Raw genomic sequence first — 18210 nt, forward strand, 5'->3', positions numbered from 1 at the left:
TTTTCAGACTTGCTGGGAAAGTTTTAGGAAGAAGCAATGTTGACTGTGTAAGGTAATCAGTGCGGTCGATCTTAGATAATGTCACACCAGTTGCAATCATCAAAATAAAATGACACTGATAGATTGAAAGAAGTGTAACAATATATTTTTCATGAATATACAAAATGTGGGGATATTCTTCATTGGTAAAATTACGATGTATCCAGATACTTTTGACTTGGCACTGCTGAGGCACTACTGAACTGAGTTTCGTCCAATGAAATTAATTATCAAGAGGCGGGACCTAGAAGAATGTGAGTTCTGGATGCATTCATTGGTCAGGACTGGTCTCAATTGACATCAATTCATCCAATAGCTATTTGATATATTTTCTTTGTTTTGATTACGCACCCAATAGTAATGAATGGAATTCCGGGATGGGTGGGTCCACCCTGAATGCCAGGTAGTAGAGGTGGTGTATCGGAACAGATGGCGGTGGTGGCGGGGAGCGGATTGCTGAATTGGCCGGTGGAGTGGAGGAGTTAACGTACGGTCTGGAGTTGGGAGAGTTGGGATCAAAGATGAACTTTAAGAAGACTTTGCGCGACTGTCTAAGATGAAATGATTTGATGCTATTTCGCTTTGATTTTCTCACCAAGACAGCAACTACGGTAGTCGAGGCCACCGAGGCCTCGGCATAAGTGGACGTGTGATCCCGACGGGAGTTAACCAGGGACCGGTGTGAATTCTACCTAGAACTATTGGAAACTTTGAGGAGAACAGTCAGGATTACTGTCTGGAACGATTTCAGGGATTTAACGGTTAAGTTGTTTTAACAGCAGTATCAAAGAAACAGATGGACATTAATAAAGTTAAAGGGACTGGCTAAGGTTAGCTTAGCATAAATGCATTGCTTCTATAGACAACAGCTAGCTGACTGTGCTAGCGAGTGAGTTAGCTAGCTAACTACATTGCAAATGAATGTCAAATGAATTGGTAACCAGTTGATTTGTTCGGTTTTCGACATCCAACCAGTCAGCTAGCTATACGGATACGATCTACCGTTGTTTCACTCCATTCAGCTGGCTCTGTAAATAGGGCATACGCAAACCCTCATCGATCTGCTGCACAGTGGCAGCAATCTGGTTGGTGTCTGCGGCTTCTAAGACTGTTTATTCGTGACCATACTGGGCTTGCACACCCTCAAATGGACAGGAATGTAATATCATCAGCTTGAATGGGTTGTTAGTTTTGCTCGATTTTGATTCAGAGACTCATGCAACCGTAGCATATGTGTGTGTGGTTGGAACTACGGTTTGAAGGATAGCAAAGCAAGCCATCATTTTTTGGTAGGAAGGAATTGTGCACTAGTACTCAGGGCGTAAAATAGTATTTGGAGTATTCATTGTTAGCGATGGGGAATACAATATGCTGCGTCTCTCCGGAAGGAAGCCCGAAGTTACCGAGGCAACCGGAGCGCCTTGAAGACTACCAAATCAGTACGGACGTAAGTGACGACACTGGCCCGTACCTGCAGCACATCAGCGACCGAGAGGTGCCCGATGGTAGGTATCGCGCATTACCATCCCGAATGATTACTGATACTTTTAGAATGTAAGATAAAGCATTCAACAGATGAATATGAAATCAGTTGGCTCTCTACCCTGCCTCACCTTTTTTCAGCTTGACTAAATGCTAAGTATAAAGGTAGTGTGTGTATGAGAAGCAAGCTTCAATTTGGTTTACAGCTTTTTATTGCTGTTGATTTAGACCTTGGTGGTGTTTTTCTCTCCCAACCCCAATTAGTAAACCTGTCCCTCACTGCCCTTCTCGCTACTGGAGCACCTCTGAGGCCCCGAAGCAAGAGGGGGGCCTAGCCAGCCCCCCTCTCGCTGCCAGCTCTATGGCTTTCATGGCTTCTCCTTGCCCACAATATCATGGGTCAGGTTATTTACCCAGCCTGAGCCCCAACCCTACCCTCCAACTCCTAGCTTGTCTCAATGGTATTGGTACCGCTTTGATCCCACTGATAAGGACATTCCATGGAACCACGCACAGCCCTCCCAGGCTTACCCCAGACGGTATTTAGGCTGGGCATTGGGACGGGGGTCTGGTTAGAGTAATGGTTGTGCGAGAGTCCTGAGCTATCCCTGGTATCCTGGGGATGTGATACTATAGAGCAGCTGCACTCTTTCTCTCTCTCTCTGGCTGTTTCTCATATATACACACACACACACACACACACACACACGCCTCTTGCTGATAGACTCTGTCCTTCTCACTCCTTCCAAGTATGCATCTTATCAAAGTAAATTTAAGCTCCAGTAGGTATGAAATGCCTTGTGTTCACAAAAACGCATGTGACTCCAATACCTGTGATGGCTGTTTTTAGGCACTGGCCTGGTGGAGCCATACAGACAGATTGGTTCTCATTCAGATAGGGAATTTAGTACCAGAGAGGCAGTCAGTAGAATGGGCCTGGTAAGTGTTGCTTGGCCTGGTTACTGTCCCCCCACAGCAAGCTAACATCCAAAACCTTACCTTTCTGACATGGTGAAATCTTTTTATCATGGTCTTTTTGCAGATCAGTAGGACCCCCTACTGTAATCACCCAAGACACCACAACCTCCCCTCAAGTTTATTTTAGCCTAGAGAGTGAAGCCTGGCCGCAGTGACTAAACCCACTCAGCTGCTGGTAGACTGACCCTGGCCCAGGCTGGGACGGCCTTGGATTCTCTGGCTCTCAGACTGGAATTCCAGGCTTTTCCACTGGGTGCAGAGAGGAATGCCTGCCTGACTGGCACCTCCACAGACCCCATCCCCTGTTACCGGGTGGTACCTGAAGCAGACAGGATACCATGCTGGGCATATTACAGCCAGGGAACAGGCTGTGGGGATGGCATGCCCTGCGAGGAATTCTATAGGGAGATTACTGCTGGATGGATGGAGGCTGGTGGACGAGAGGAATCTGTTGTACCTCGCCATGCTTTGTGATGTAGCCTACGTCTGTATATTGTTTTCATCCCAGCGGGTGTGTGGAGCTGATGTGGATTGGCTAAACTCACTCCTCGGTGTAAGTACAGACCACCTGCGCCAGAGAGAGTCGTTGGCCTAGCTGGTTAGTGGTCGTGCTTGCGGAGTCGGTGCGGGCGAGTTGGCGTTGAGGACAGGCCCACCTTGTGGTCTCATGCTCTCTGTCTCCGTTCCACGCACCAAAGCCTTATCCTTCTCTGAGAGCGCTGTTGTTAGTGGGGGCTCCAACTGGCTGGCATAGCTGGCACCCTTTCCCCCCCGCCCCCCCACCCATGCCAGAGTGGGAGGGGCATGAGGAGTGAGGGTGCTCTGTTCTCCAATGATGAAACTTTCAAACAAAGGCCTCATTGTCGGCCCCTCCCTCACATGATCCCCAACACCCCCCCCCCCACCACCACCCCCCCCCCCCCCCCCATCTGTGCTACTACTCTCAGGCTGATGTACCATACTCTTCTTCCTGCTCCTGTACAGGAAGTGTCATGACGGGGGGATGGGCAATTGGGCGAGATCTCTTCTTATTAATATGGGAAGCTCCTCAGTGTGCGACTAATGAATGAGTCATTCATTCCTGTTTCCTCAAGTCAGAGGCTCATGACATTGTCATGGTGATGATGCCCAGAAGGAAGGGTGTCTCAGGACTGTCATCTTCATTACTTAGGACAGTACTAAAATATCCAGGACTATCATTCACTTGATTGTATCTACCCCTGTAGCTGCTGTCAGAGGTGTGTGTGGTGTATTAGATGCAGACTTAATGGTCCGTTTGCCCCTCTGAGCTCCAGTGAATACTCCAGAGATGGATGGGGATCCGGGCATTTGTCCCCTAGGAGGCGGGCTGTGGGCTCACTGTGTTTCACTGTGCTTCACTGTGCTCCACTGTGCTCCACTGTGCTCCACTGTGCTCCACTGTGTTTCACTGTGCTTTACTGTGCTTCACTGTGCTCCACTGTGTTTCACTGTGCTTCACTGTGCTTCACTGTGCTTCACTGTGTTTCACTGTGCTCCACTGTGCTTCACTGTGTTTCACTCCGCATGTTTCTGGGACTTACCCTAATGGTGTTTGACCTTATCTGTGTGTGTGTTTCAGAGCTCGCACTGGAGTCCAACCCGTCCGACCACGCCCGGGCCAGCACCATCTTCCTCAGCAAGTCTCAAACAGATGGTGAGTAATCACTCCTTCACACACAGAGGAGAGAGGTGCTGTACACACACACACCCGAGCCTATCTGAGGGAGGCTGCCTACTAGATGTATGCGTGACTCAACCTGCTCTGTGTGTTTTTAGTGCGAGACAAGAGGAAAAGCAACCACATCAATCATGTGAGCCATGTGAGTATCTAGATGAATAGCCTGTGTAGTGTTTGGCTTATGGGGCATAGTTGGCGTTGCCCTTTGCTCTAGGAAAGATACCTAAACGGAACTGACCACAACAAGAAACACACAGACTGTGTAAAGGAAAACCTGACTGAACAGCAGATGTGATTGGTCTGTTTTAATTGTATTGCCGAGATGCAGTCCTGCCAGGTCACAGCATTGGTAGGAACCTACACACAGTTAAAGTGCCTAACCTCTAAAAATAGATGTTCTCTCTTTTTGGCAGGTCTCTCCTGGTCCCCTGTCGAAGAAGTACAGCTCCTGCTCCACCATTTTCATAGACGACAGTACGGTCAGCCAGCCCAATTTAAAAAGCACAATAAAATGGTGCGTATAGATCCAGCTCCTCACGCAAACATGCCACCTCAATCCTCATGCTCTCGAGAAAAGCAAACGTCCGTCTCTGGAAAGCCAGGATGCCGATATTAAACTATTCATTTTTCATCCTCTGCCTACAGTGTCACACTAGCAATATACTACCACATTAAAAACAGGTGCGTTGAAAAGGTTTGACATAAAACAAAAAAGAATTCCTCCGGTTGACACGCCACACCATGCATCCATGTCGTGCTGTGTCCAGGCACTCCTCTGATGGGGGCTGTAACTCTTTCCTCTGTCTTCTCCACCAGGGACTCGGACAGGACTCTTGACATTTTCGATGAGAAGATGCACCCGTTATCGGTGAGTGGGTCAGGCTTCGTCAACTTGGGAGTGATGGGGCTGGGCTATAGTCATTACCTGGCTCTAAAGAGCCATGGCTGTGGTGGGCAGACCTGAGAGAGTCGGGACGCTGTCTGTGAAACGTCTACTTGCTGGGTGTTTAAAGGGTTGTCTGTCCCCGACCGTTCCCGCAGAGAGAGCAGGTACCTGATGACTACTCACGGACGGATCCGGAACACAAACTCATCTACCGCTTCGTCCGGACGCTGTTCAGCGCCGCGCAGCTCACCGCCGAGTGTGCCATCGTCACGCTGGTGAGGAACTGACATCGCCGTGGTTACGGCCCGCCTTGTCCCTTTTAAGCATCGCATTAGCAGTCCACACTGAACTCATTGAAAATGTATTTACAAGAGCAAATGTAGATTGTGTCCCTCAATCAAGTTATAGAAGGTGGGTTTTTTTTATCACAACTTCCGACCACCAGAGAGCAGCAAAGTAACACAAATCTGAACACGGCTAGGCTAGTAGTAGTGACACAAGCCCATGACACGAGCCACGGCCCCCCCGCCACCGGGATGATCACAGACCGTCTTTCTGTGTGCTCCTTTGACCCCCTGACCTCTGGTCCAGGTGTACCTGGAGCGCCTGCTGACCTACGCTGAGATGGACATCTGTCCAGCTAACTGGAAGCGCATCGTGCTGGGGGCCATCCTGCTGGCCTCCAAGGTGTGGGACGACCAGGCCGTGTGGAACGTGGACTACTGCCAGATCCTCAAGGACATCACTGTAGAGGACATGTATGTGGATGTCAGACACAAACACACTACACACACTTTCATTATGATTTATCGTTTTACCTCCGATTACCACCTAGATCGCGAATACAAGCGGCCGAAATGAGTTTTCTCCGCAGGGTGTCTGGGCTCTCCCTTAGAGATAGGGTGAGAAGCTCGGTCATACGGCAGGGGCTCAGAGTAGAACCGCTGCTCCTCCGCGTCGAGAGGGGCCAGTTGAGGTGGCTCGGGCATCTGATAAGGATGCCTCCTGGACGCCTCCCTGGTGAGGTGTTCTGGGCACGTCCCACTGGGAAGAGGCCCCGGGGAAGACCCAGGACACGCTGGAGGGACTATGTCTCTCGGCTGGCCTGGGAACGCCTCGGGGTCCCCCAGGAAGAGCTGGTGGAAGTGGCCGGGGAGAGGAAAGTCTGGGCTTCCCTGCTTAGGTTGCTGCCCCCGCGACCCGACCCCCGGACAAGCGGAAGATGATGGATGGATGGACCTCCGATTGAGATTTAGAACCAAGGTTTAGTCTGACGGGGACCTGTCGAGAGGTGCAAGACTTTCGAATTCCAATGTACCTGTACTTGTTGCAAATAGCAAATCAACTTAAAACGCAGGAAGGAGCCACTGACAAACCCACAGACCTGTTTCCATGCCATATATTGGCGGATATGTTGCCACTCTATTGTGTGGTGTCATATATCCAGAGCAAAAGAACTGGAAGCAGAGGGAGGCGGGCTGATTAAGAGAGGATGGAGAGGGGCTGAGGCGGAGCACGGGGAAACAAAGTCTCCCAGCAATCAGCGCTGTGCTGCTGTCCTCTCTGGAAGCTCTCCATCAGCACGCGGAGAGGCTGGCCTGGAATTGTATGTTACAGACCCCAGGGTTTATTTAGTGGACAAGTGGGTTTTGCGTGCGTGTGATAGGGAGAGACTCTGTCTGTGTCGTGTGGGTTTGTTTGGTCCCTATTCCTCTCTCTCTGCTCGCCCTACGCTCTCAGGTCTATTTTCATCCATCTATTGAAGTGCTCTTTGTGAGCTGGGCCAGGCTGGGAGGGGAGGGTGGGATGGGGTAGAGGACTGGGGGGGGGGCTCGAGTGCTCTCATCGCTCACACATAATGGCCCCAGCTCTCGCCCGCTCCATTAGTTGCCCCTGGAGACCGGATCCCCCAGCCCAGCCCCCTCCCCTCACCTCCCTGGTCTGAGGGCTCATCTCCTGGATGCTGTCTCCGTGGAGATGAGGATGATGAGGTTTAGGTGAGGCTGTCTGTGGTGTGGACCAGCCGAGTCCCCTCGGGGACAGGTGTCTCTGTGTTCTCTTATGGGAGGGGAGTTCCAGTCAGAGTGAGTGACTGATTCTCAGCAGCAGACGGCAGTCTGAGTCACCCCACAGACAGACTCATGGCCGGGCCAGACCTTTGTCAAAGGTCACAAACACCTACCTATGTGTGTACATATACTTTTTGTAACTTTATCTCTCTCTCTCTCTCTCTCACAGGAACGAGATGGAGAGACAATTCCTGGAGCTGCTGCAGTTCAACATCAACGTCCCAGCCAGCGTTTACGCCAAGTATTACTTTGACCTGCGCTCTCTGGCCGACGACAACAACCTGAGCTTCCCTCTGGAGCCCCTGAACAACGAGCGTGCTCAGAAACTTGAGGTAAGGGGAGGAAGGAGGGGGTCCATTCACAAAGACAGTGTGTTCATTCAATGTTAGTGGCGTTTATGTTCATATAAAAACTCCTGTGGGAATGTCTCTGTGTCTCCAGGCCATCTCCAGGCTGTGTGAGGACAAGTACAAGGACCTGAGCAGGGCAGCCATGAGGAGGTCCTTCAGTGCTGATAACCTGGTGGGCATCCGACGCTCCAACGCCGTGCTTTCATAGGTCCACTGACAACCTCTGACCTCTTACACCTCAAGCAACCGACGGCCACCCCAGAGCAGCTGACTCATCCTTCAGAACCATATGGGCTGCAGCCAGCACCTTTGGCTATCATTGGCTGACAATGATGGCTTGACATGGGTTGGCTAAGGCACACACTGATCTGGAACCAGACTACAATAACCACACAACCCCCCCAGTTCCAACCCCTTCCTTCTTACCTCCAAGCCCTCCCTCCATGGAAGAGACTGTTGGACAGCAAGTCCGCCCCTCGCCCTCCCTTACCACCAGCCCCACCCCACACCCTGAGCAGAAGAACTAAACTACATAGAGATAAAATACTTGTTTTGTTTATTTTGTTGTTTTCTTGCTTACTATGTAGGCTACTAGCTGTGAAATTGTCTGTTTTTCAATTGAAATCCTTTACAGATGGAGTATTTTAAATAAACACTAATCATGTAACAAACCTTTTGTATTGTGAATTGACACACGACACTGTTACAATTGGTCCACAGTTTAATTCTCTACCAGTCAAACTGCAATTTCATAAATAATATCTAAAATCTCAGCCATGAATTTGACACATTTCACGTTCTCCAGGAATTGAGTATATACAGAGTTGCATTCAAGACTCATCCATAGAATGATTCCCAAACCAGTTTATAAAAGTGTGGATGGAACAATCACGCACAAAGTCTCTCACACTACAAACATGCTATTAATCAGGAAATGGGCTAATAAATTAAATATAGAGGCTCTGAACCATTTTATATCATTCTAGAAGTCTGTGGTTTTACACAACATGGGCTTACTACCTTGAACACAAGGGCGCTGGCACGACCACAGTAAGGAAGAGAAAGGCCAACATGGTTACAGTTTCAGGTCCTGCTGGAGGAATCCACTATCTCGTAAGATTGGCCTGTTCCGTTTTTTTGGTTACCATTTCAAATAGGCTTTCCCTTTCATACACCGATTACATGAAGACTGTTAACAATTTCAACAATTGTAAAATGTCAATAAGAATGAAACAAGGTTGCTAAATGTACTTCCTACTCCGCAGATTAATGTTGTAATGTACATCTTGGGACAGGTGGGTAGTTCAAGTACACACCACTAGGGGGCGGAAAGCACAATGGTACAGATGAGGGTACTTAGACTTAACCATGATTCACCTAGCCAGTCCTTACTGCAGCATACACATATATATATATACATACACACACACACACACAATTTCATCACAGGGGACTAGCAAAGAAGAGAATGTTTAGTTGCCACGGTCTTTTCCATCATTGTATTTACACAAGGGTCTTGGATAGAATCTTCCGCTGAAACCATACAAGATGTTCTATAGCACAAATACACAGAACACAGGAATAAATACAGCTCTCCACAGTGCTGCAGACTGGAGTGCAGGGATGAGGTCTGCGTCGAGGATCAAACCGACCGTTCCTTTTATCCCTGGTAGAGTTCCAGAATGTCCGTCTGAGGGCCCACAAAACATCTAATGAACATCAGAGCTCGTGCGTTCAGCATCTTACAGCACTGTCTTCTCCAGCGGTCCTTCTCATGATATGAAACATATGAGCTCGTTTGTGTCTGAGTGGGACAGCTGGCGAGGCAGCCTGGTTGATAATGTTCCTCCCGTCCACAACATGACAGCGCTCCCTCCAGTCCCCTTCCTCCGACTGGCTGTCCTCTTAACAGGCGTGTTAGATCCCACGCCTCCATGACGCCTTTACGGTCTCAGGTGAGGCGGACGGCCCCTCAGACAACAGGGGGGTCAGGACACGCACGCTCTTACCACACAGCCAGGTGTGTTACGAGAACCACCCTCCGCGGGCGCGTTTATATGTGCGAGGGAGGGGACGGTTTGTGGTAGGAGCCGGGGGGGAGAGAGACCCCAGGGTGGGCGGTCAGTGCTGTCGTCGGCTCGCTGTACATGGAGGTGGGTGCAGTGGCCTTGTGGGTCCAACAGGGGCAGCAGCGGGCGGTGAAGCGTCGCCACGACTCCAGGGTCTTCCCCGACCAGATCCACACCCCCGAGGTGATGCCCACCACCAGGCACATGAAGTACTTGAGCATAAACACAGCGTAGTCGGGGCCCAGGCCCAAACGCTGCCGCTCCGCCTGGCAGGAACAGGCCAGGGCCCGGTCCCAGCTCGGCCTGTAGTGCTGCTCGTACACCAGGCAGGCCAGCACGATCGTAGCCGGCACCGTGTAGAGCACCGTGAACAGGCCAATCCGGATCATCAGGCGCTCCAGCTTGTCCGTCTTGGTCCCGCCCTGCTTGATGATGCTGCGGATGCGGAAGAGCGACACGAAGCCGGCCAGGAGGAAGAGGGAGCCGGTGAAGAGGTACACCACCAGGGGAGCCAGGACGAAGCCCCGCAGGCTCTCCAGACTCTGGTTCCCCACGTAGCAGATCCCGGCCACGGGGTCGCCGTCCACGGAGCTGAGGGCCAGCACCACGATGGTCTTCACGCTGGGGATGAGCCACGCGGCCAGGTGGAAACACTGGGAGTAGCCCGCGATGGCCTCGCTGCCCCACTTCATCCCCGCCGCCAGGAACCAGGTGAAGGAGAGCACCACCCACCAGATGGATGACGCCATGCCGAAGAAGTAGACGAGCAGGAAGACCAGGGTGCACAGGGCGGGGCCTGTGGTGTCATACAGGATGTGCTGCTGCTCGCCGCCGACACCGCTCGCGCCGCTACACGCCACGCGCTCGTGCCCCACCACCAGCCGGATGATGTATCCCAGGGAGACGAAGAGGTAGCAGGCAGCGAGGAATATGATTGGCCGCTCCGGGTACTTGAAGCGCTCCATGTCGATGAGGAAGGTGGCGACGGTGGTGAGGGTGGAGAAGAAGCACAGGACCGACCACAGCCCCACCCAGAAGGTGGTGAAGGCTCTCTCCTCCTGGGAGAAGTAGGGGTGGTGGCAGGGCTGGGCGCAGTTGGGCAGGAGGCCGGTGGACACCCGGTTGTACAGCGGATGGGCTTCCCTCTTGATGGTGACCAGCGGGTCTCGACAGCGGCACTCCCGGTCACACTCTTGGGGGGCCGGGGGCTTGGGGGCCGGGGGTCTGCGTCGGTGGGTGCTGCCCTTGGGGGTGGGCTTAGGAAAGGGTGGGGAGATGGTGGTCTCACTGCTGTTCTGGTCCATACACAGCGTCTCATCCCCCAGCATTGGCAGCTGCTCGCAGCTCATCCTCTCTGGCCACTCGAAGCCATACTGGCTCATGAGGGGCGAGCAGCCTCGCTTGGCTCGCTCGCACACTGACCTGCACGGAGGCAGGGGTTTCTTGTAGTCAGCCAGGCAGATGGGGGTGTACATACTGCACAGGAAGAAGAGCAGGTCTGGGGAGCAGCGGATCCTCACTAGCGGCCAGAACTGGTGCACCTCCAGGCCCACCTCCTCCTGGGTGTCATGGTTGAACTGGTTGGGCATGTATGTGAAGTTATAGCCGATGCCTTTACACATGGGCACCGTAATGGGCTCGCACACAATGTCCTTAGAGGCGCCTTGCGCGAGCCGGGGCTGCTGGGAGAGTAGCAGTACCAGCAGCCAACGGACGACACCGCACAGCGGGGGCTTAACAGTGGTCGCCATGGGACGAGGTGGGAGCGGGAATGAGAGGTGGGAGATAATTCCGTTGAAAGTACAGGTAGTTAAAAAAACAACACAGGAATTGCAATGTGTAGACTTGAGTATTTTCTCAGCTCAGTCCCTTCTTTAATTTATGACTGCATCTCGGAAATATGAAATCCCAAAAGGAAAAGGTAATTGCTCCAGCAGCATGTCCACGGTCCTCTGTTCTATAAATCACGGGCAAGCTCCATTCCAGACCGAAGGAGCATTTTGTTCCAAAAGCACAAGCACCTTACCAATGAAGCATAAATACAGCATAGGACCGGTTAACCAACTAAAGTTCAGTTTAGTTAAATGAATAGCTGGATTAAAGGTCTCCAAAGTCTACAGATGAGTGGACTGTCGATCGGAGTTGAAGTGTAAATCATTGACCCAGTCTTGAAATTTATAGAGAAGAAAGTTCATTTCCCTCTTTGGAATTTTGGTCACGATCCAATTAATTTAACAACTCTGTAAGATTTTACTGACAATTTCCTCTTCCAACAGTTATTCCGCATGACAGATTGTGTTCCCTGTGATGAGTTAATGAGACGAGTAAAGAAAATATGTTTAACATGGTCATACAATGGTCAATACAATTTTGTTACTGTCTCATAGAAAAGCCTAAATCGTCCGTCCGGGGTTGATTTGAAGCCCAGGTGAATTCCCAAGAAAATAGAATCCACTTGCTGTATCCTTTCTCCGGTAGCCCAATATAGGTTGGCCGTCGTAGAGTTTAAACAGGTCTCAGTGAATTTTCTTCTCTGTTCTGTCTCCAAAGTTTAAGCAACTTTTGCGTTATTATCTTGAATAAGGTGTAACTTAGATTACCGCAGAGGAGTTTTCAAACAGCGAATCCCAGCACTTGTTTTCGAAATTTGCCTCTTCTGATATTAGTAGGTATCGCTGTGTCGTGTTTCATATCTCACCGCTCACCAACCGAAATAATTTATTCCCCTGCCAAAGTCGAAGAGACCCCTCCCGCTACAACAAGCACAGAACGCCCACCTCATCCAAACGCCAACCCCTAGCGCATTCAAAACCATTGACCACGGCCTGTTCGGATGCTATCCTACTCGCACTTCGACGCCACGCCTCCTGTACCTTCTCAACCAATCATGCTGAGATGAGAGCTATCTACCAAATAGGTTCATTTATGGATTATCTTGATGTACCGGATGCCCGAGGACAGGTGGCTTTTTGAGAAATAACGTTGCACCTGCGCTCTTTACCGTCAAGTTAGAAAGTAATTTTCTATTTTAGAAATATTCAACAGATGTCACATTAAACCTGAATTTTTTGAATAAATAATATGTATGTCATTGTTACAACATGAATGAACTTTTGACCCGTGGTAGGCCAGGGAAATCTTAGTGTAATACAGGATATGACACAATACATGGATGCAGACGGCACACGCAACAGGATGTATGGACAAGTCAGAGGCAGCAAAGCAGACAGAGTTTACTAACACATGAAGGGTGGGAAGTGTCCTGGCAACAGACAGGACAATGAGAATGCACACACTAGGAAACATTTTTTTTTCCTAAAATTAAAAAAAAAAAAAAAAAAAATTACACTGTGTCATCACCAGCTTGTGTGTGTGTCTGTGTGTCTGTGTGTGCGTGTGTGCGTGAGACCTGACCCGAATTTTCAGGGCCTAACCAACCCAACCTGCAAACAATAAACAACAGCAGTTCTTCATAAACCTAGACTCTAAAGTGATAGAACAACGACAACGATTATTAAAACACTTGAACTAATCACAAATCAATAACCGTGGCATGCAACGTGTCATGATTATAAATAACATGATACAAACTTTGTTTGTACCATAACATGACATTCAAAGGAATACTTTGCCACTGAAGACCCCCTCAAACAGTTCACACACTCTGAATAGTTGCTGATTATCTGTCCAGGTCCTGGCAGCCAGCCAGCTAACGCTTTCACAATCAGTGCAGGCAAAGGTAGGGAGGTAAGGTAAACAGTAGACATGCTTTGTACGCATGTTGACGGAGCACACGGGACTGGGGCTAAACATGCATGACAATGGACCCAACACGCAAAGCACAAGCACACACACAACGTTCCGGGCTGTTACTGTTGACCTGTGCCATTTAGGGCAGAGGACTTCCACCTGGGACATGGCAATATTTACTCACAAGGAAAATATTTACTGTTATTGTCTCCACATCAGCCTGCATTGGACATTGTGTGTGTGAATGGGGCTGGGCGGTTGGGGGTGGGGAGGGGGTGGGGAGGGGGAAAGGAGGGGATGCATAGATGTGTATGTTTTCTTATCATTGTAGATGGCGGACTAGCTTATGAGCACAGGTCTGGATTCGGATGGGAACTGTGCTGCCAAACAAACACGCAGGATTGAAAGTATGTTGTGGCAGGACAGGTTTGTGACTCTCTTTAGCTCATGTCCCGTTCGGTTGACACACAGGTCGTCTGGGCTTCTTAAGTCCAAAGGTCTAGAAGGGTGTGTCTCTCCCTGTGTGTGTGTGTGTGTGTGTGTGTGTCTGTGTGTGTGTGTGTGTGTGTGCAAGTGCTAACAGCTAAGTCAAGAATTTCTATTGCCTGTTAACACCCAGATTACATTGGCTCAACCGCAAGTTACAAAGATAAATGAGAGCAAATAGAAAGGCCTGCATTCCTAAAAGCCTCTGAGCTATCAATCAAATACACACACGCACACACACACTGATCCCTCTGGTAATTCCAGTGCATGAGCTATTTGACAAAGACTTAAGCAGAGACAGGACACATCAACCTGACCGGCATCATTGACAAATCTGGAACCATGTCTGACAGCAAGGTAAACTCAGTCTCCCCTCTCACTGACAGACATGCTGGGATTGGAAAGAATGCTTGAGAATCAATCCCAATGTGTTGGAGACTAAACCTGTGTCCCTGCTTTGGCTCTTCCCATGTCATCTGCCTTCTGTCTTCTTCCCCCCCTCCATCCCTCCTGCTCTCCCCTCCCTCCCTCTCTCCCTCCCTCTCGGGAGGGCTAGCTCACATGCCCGTACAGGTGTGTGCACAAAAGCCTTTATCCTGCTCCTCATTCATCTACCTCCATAGACAGTGTACAGTACCAGATAAACACACACACAAAGGGCTGATGACACAATGTAAAAATGTTCATGGGTAGGTGTACTCTCATTGCTGTCTCAGTGCTTCAGTATCTAGTTCACGATCGACATGAACATTTGTCAGCATAAACACACATATCATCTTTTTTTTAACGGGGTCCAAGGTCCTTTCAATATTTGGTGTCTATGTTTTCGGATTTAAGGTTCACTGGTATTCACTCTGCTATAAAGTTTGTTGACCTTGTATAGCTCTACGTTTAAGTCGACTCACAGGAAACATGGTTGTGCGGAGAGTGAACTGAGCTGCTATGGGACACCAGGTTTATTTTAGTCTTGGCTGTGGGTCTATCATGGGTCCAAAATGTATCGTGCAGAGCCACACTTGATATTGTTCAAATCAGCTTCTGATAATAGTGAAAGACTGTAGCGTTTGAATACTCCACAGGAGAACTCCTGCTCTGATCCAGGTCACCCGTGACAGACAGGCCATGCCAGCCTTTGTTTAGCTGTGGAACATCAGGGGGGCAGTGTGTGTGCGTGTGTGTGTGTGTGTGTGTGTGCGTGTGTGTGTGTGGGGGGGGGTTGGTCATTGCCCACTCTCCTCCCCTTTCACAAGAGCAGACTTTAATGTTCCATCCCAGGTTACCGTTGTTTATCTCTCCCCTGCTCTCTCCCCTCTCCCCCCTGCTCTCTCCCCTGCCCTCTCCCCTGCTCTCTCTCTCCTCTCCCCCCTGCTCTCTCCCCTGCACTCTCCCCTCTCCTCTCTCCCCTCTCCCCTGCTCTCTCCCCTCCAATCGTATTTTCCTCTTTAAACCGTCTTTTGTTTTCATTTTCTGATGGCATTTCTGCTCTCTTGTTGTCTAGGCCCTAAATGAGTCTTGACTGGTCCCCGGGCCAGTGGACAAGCACAAAGGAGCGTGTTCCACTCGCTACAGTTGAGCCATTGTGGCCGCTGACAATGCACTAATTGGCGATGACAATTAAGCGCGGTCGACACTCAGGTTCAATTTGCCTGCCCCTCAATACAAATCACAGGCAAATGAGTCAGGCGATACACTCTCTGCATACACACATACAAGCACACACACACACACACACAGTCACTCAGACATATACAACATCTCTACCACTCAGTTACCATGTTTCACTGTAAGCTCCGCTCTCATTCTGAAACGGGACAGAATTAGACTGGGACAGGAAGCAGTACAATATGTAACATGAGCATGCAGTTCAAATTAAGATGGTCCACACAAGTAATATCTACAGTAAACAATAGTCAATTGCAATGTCAATCCTATAACTATATAGGCTACCCTTATATCTGAATCTACAAAGCTTCTATCAACTATATCTATAAATACATACCGTATGTATATATGAATTCACCCATGAAATTACAAGACACAGAAGACGGTTAAGTTATTTTATTGGAATCAGTGGCAGATCAAAATGAAAGAGCCATTTGGTTCTGAAACACGAGGGTGTGGACTTGCATAAGAGGGTTGCTGTGACACATGACTAAAAACAAACCCGGAAACAAGAACACACGACTGGTGTGGTGGACCACCCGTAAACAGCTCTGCTGTCCCTGTACGGCCCAAGACCAGTATCATAAATAATCATGATCAACAACAACAAAAATGGAAGAAAAGTAACTTGAGGGCAAATCCATCCAGGAAGTGTTTATGTACCGTGGGTGAGTCTGGGGTTGCTATGCAGAAAGAGAACCCCCTACAGCCCGTGGGTCATATCCCTGATGTCCAACACCGAGGGGTTGAAGCGGTAACACTAGCTAGTCCTACAAAATCAGAAGAGCGGTGCACACTCTCTCACCGGGTCCTAAACACACTGGACACACAAGTCATCACAGGTTATAATAGGTACATGGGCTTCTTAGGCAGGGTGAAATGGTTTAAGGAAGAATCCCATTGGTCACACAGACTACACTAGATCTTTCACAGTCAATCAGCAGGATTGATTTGCACCAGTGGTTTAAGGCAGGCGAACAGACGCACAATAAATACATTTGAATGTTTTAAAGCATGAATTTAGACTCTCTTGTTCTTATACACAGCAAGCTATTCCCTGTAAATACTGTCATACCAGTGACAAACAATAGCAAAACAATTCATAGTGCAAATGACTTCACATGTAAACAAAACACAATGCTAATGAAGCTGCATTTGAACAAACACATTTTCCTCCTATCAAGCCTTTCTCCAGAGATATAAATATAAAAGTACTGCACCTATTAGACCTAGGTTAAAAGGTTCTCTAAAATACTTGAGGTGTGCTTGGTGATTTTTTCTTGGTACAATAAACAACCTCACCTTCCCCTGATATGATTCCGGCCTTGTCAGCGAGTTACCAAGCAAGATAATTCAAATTCACTGAAAGTATTGGTAAGTGCTTCTAGGAAGAGGGAAGGATAGCGACGGATGTCTATAGGGAAAGCTTCAGAGTAGAAAGGCAGATAACTAGATAGGTTGCATAGGGAGGATACTAATGTCAGCCTAAAGCTAGTCTCTTTTACCAACGGGTAGGGTTCAAGCACAGTAGAAAAGGAAAGAGGGAAGTAGGAAGGAGGAAAAGGCAACAATGCAAAAAGCAATATTATTGCCCATGTACTATACATAGTTCAATTCATGAAGAATCATTTTTGCGTGTCTGCATACACACACACACACACACATCTTCACCATAAGAAGTCCTAGGTGTAGGTTCTCAGAGCTTCTGGCTACGGCTCTCAGGTACAGACTGATATGGAACCTTGACAGGAATTCTGAACAGGTATTTTCACTTGTTTGAATATATACAATGAAACAGGTAAATTATTCGAACCATTCTTCCATCAATCTACTGGTAAAACCCATTCAGTGGCTTAGCATCCTTTAACATGCATAATAGTGCAAAAACATTGGAGGGGAATGGTGCAAAACAAAGGAGGAGGAGACCGAGGAGGAGAGTGGAGGAGGCGGAGGGGGAGAAGGAAGGCGAGAGGGAGGGAGGAGGGGGAGAGGGAAGGAGAGGGAGGAGGGGGAGAGGGAAGGAGAGGGAGGAGGGGGAGAGGGAAGGAGAGGGAGGAGGGGGAGAGGGAAGGAGAGGGAGGAGGGGAGAGGGAAGGAGAGGGAGGAGGGGGAGAAGGAAGGAGAGGGAGGAGGGGGAGAGGGAAGGAGAGGGAGGAGGGGGAGAGGGAAGGAGAGGGAGGAGGGGGAGAGGGAGGAGGGGGAGAGGGAAGGAGAGGGAGGAGGGGGAGAAGGAAGGAGAGGGAGGAGGGGGAGAGGGAAGGAGAGGGAGGAGGGGGAGAGGGAAGGAGAGGGAGGAGGGGGAGAAGGAAGGAGAGGGAGGAGGGGGAGAGGGAAGGAGAGGGAGGAGGGGGAGAAGGAAGGAGAGGGAGGAGGGGGAGAGGGAAGGAGAGGGAGGAGGGGGAGAGGGAGAGGGAGGGGGACGGAGAGGGAGGAGGGGGAGAGGGAAGGAGAGGGAGGAGGGGGAGAAGGAAGGAGAGGGAGGAGGGGGAGAGGGAAGGAGAGGGAGGAGAGGGAAGGAGAGGGAGGAGGGGGAGAGGGAAGGAGAGGGAGGAGGGGGAGAAGGAAGGAGAGGGAGGAGGGGGAGAGGGAGGGGGACGGAGAGGGAGGAGGGGGAGAGGGAAGGAGAGGGAGGAGAGGGAGAAGGAAGGAGAGGGAGGAGGGGGAGAGGGAAGGAGAGGGAGGAGGGGGAGAAGGAAGGAGAGGGAGGAGGGGGAGAGGGAAGGAGAGGGAGAGGGAAGGA

General features: G+C 49.9%; 2 protein-coding genes across 2 annotated transcripts; one reads left to right on the plus strand and one right to left on the minus strand.

The window, feature by feature from the left end:
• The first annotated feature begins 438 nt into the window (after positions 1-438).
• ccnyl1 (cyclin Y-like 1) lies at positions 439-8174 on the plus strand. Its single transcript, XM_062456846.1, has 10 exons — positions 439-1544; positions 4100-4174; positions 4297-4340; positions 4612-4712; positions 4844-4879; positions 5015-5066; positions 5240-5359; positions 5676-5842; positions 7323-7485; positions 7595-8174. The coding sequence occupies exons 1-10, from the start codon at positions 1394-1396 to the stop codon at positions 7709-7711; spliced, it is 1026 nt and encodes a 341-aa protein (XP_062312830.1). The 5' UTR covers positions 439-1393; the 3' UTR covers positions 7712-8174.
• Positions 8175-8235: 61 nt separating this feature from the next.
• On the minus strand, positions 8236-12343 carry fzd5 (frizzled class receptor 5). Its single transcript, XM_062456845.1, has one exon. The coding sequence runs from the start codon at positions 11321-11323 to the stop codon at positions 9557-9559; it is 1767 nt and encodes a 588-aa protein (XP_062312829.1). The 5' UTR covers positions 11324-12343; the 3' UTR covers positions 8236-9556.
• Positions 12344-18210: the final 5867 nt, after the last annotated feature.

This window comes from Osmerus eperlanus, chromosome 3 (genome assembly GCF_963692335.1).
Source record: "Osmerus eperlanus chromosome 3, fOsmEpe2.1, whole genome shotgun sequence".
Taxonomy (NCBI): domain Eukaryota; kingdom Metazoa; phylum Chordata; class Actinopteri; order Osmeriformes; family Osmeridae; genus Osmerus; species Osmerus eperlanus.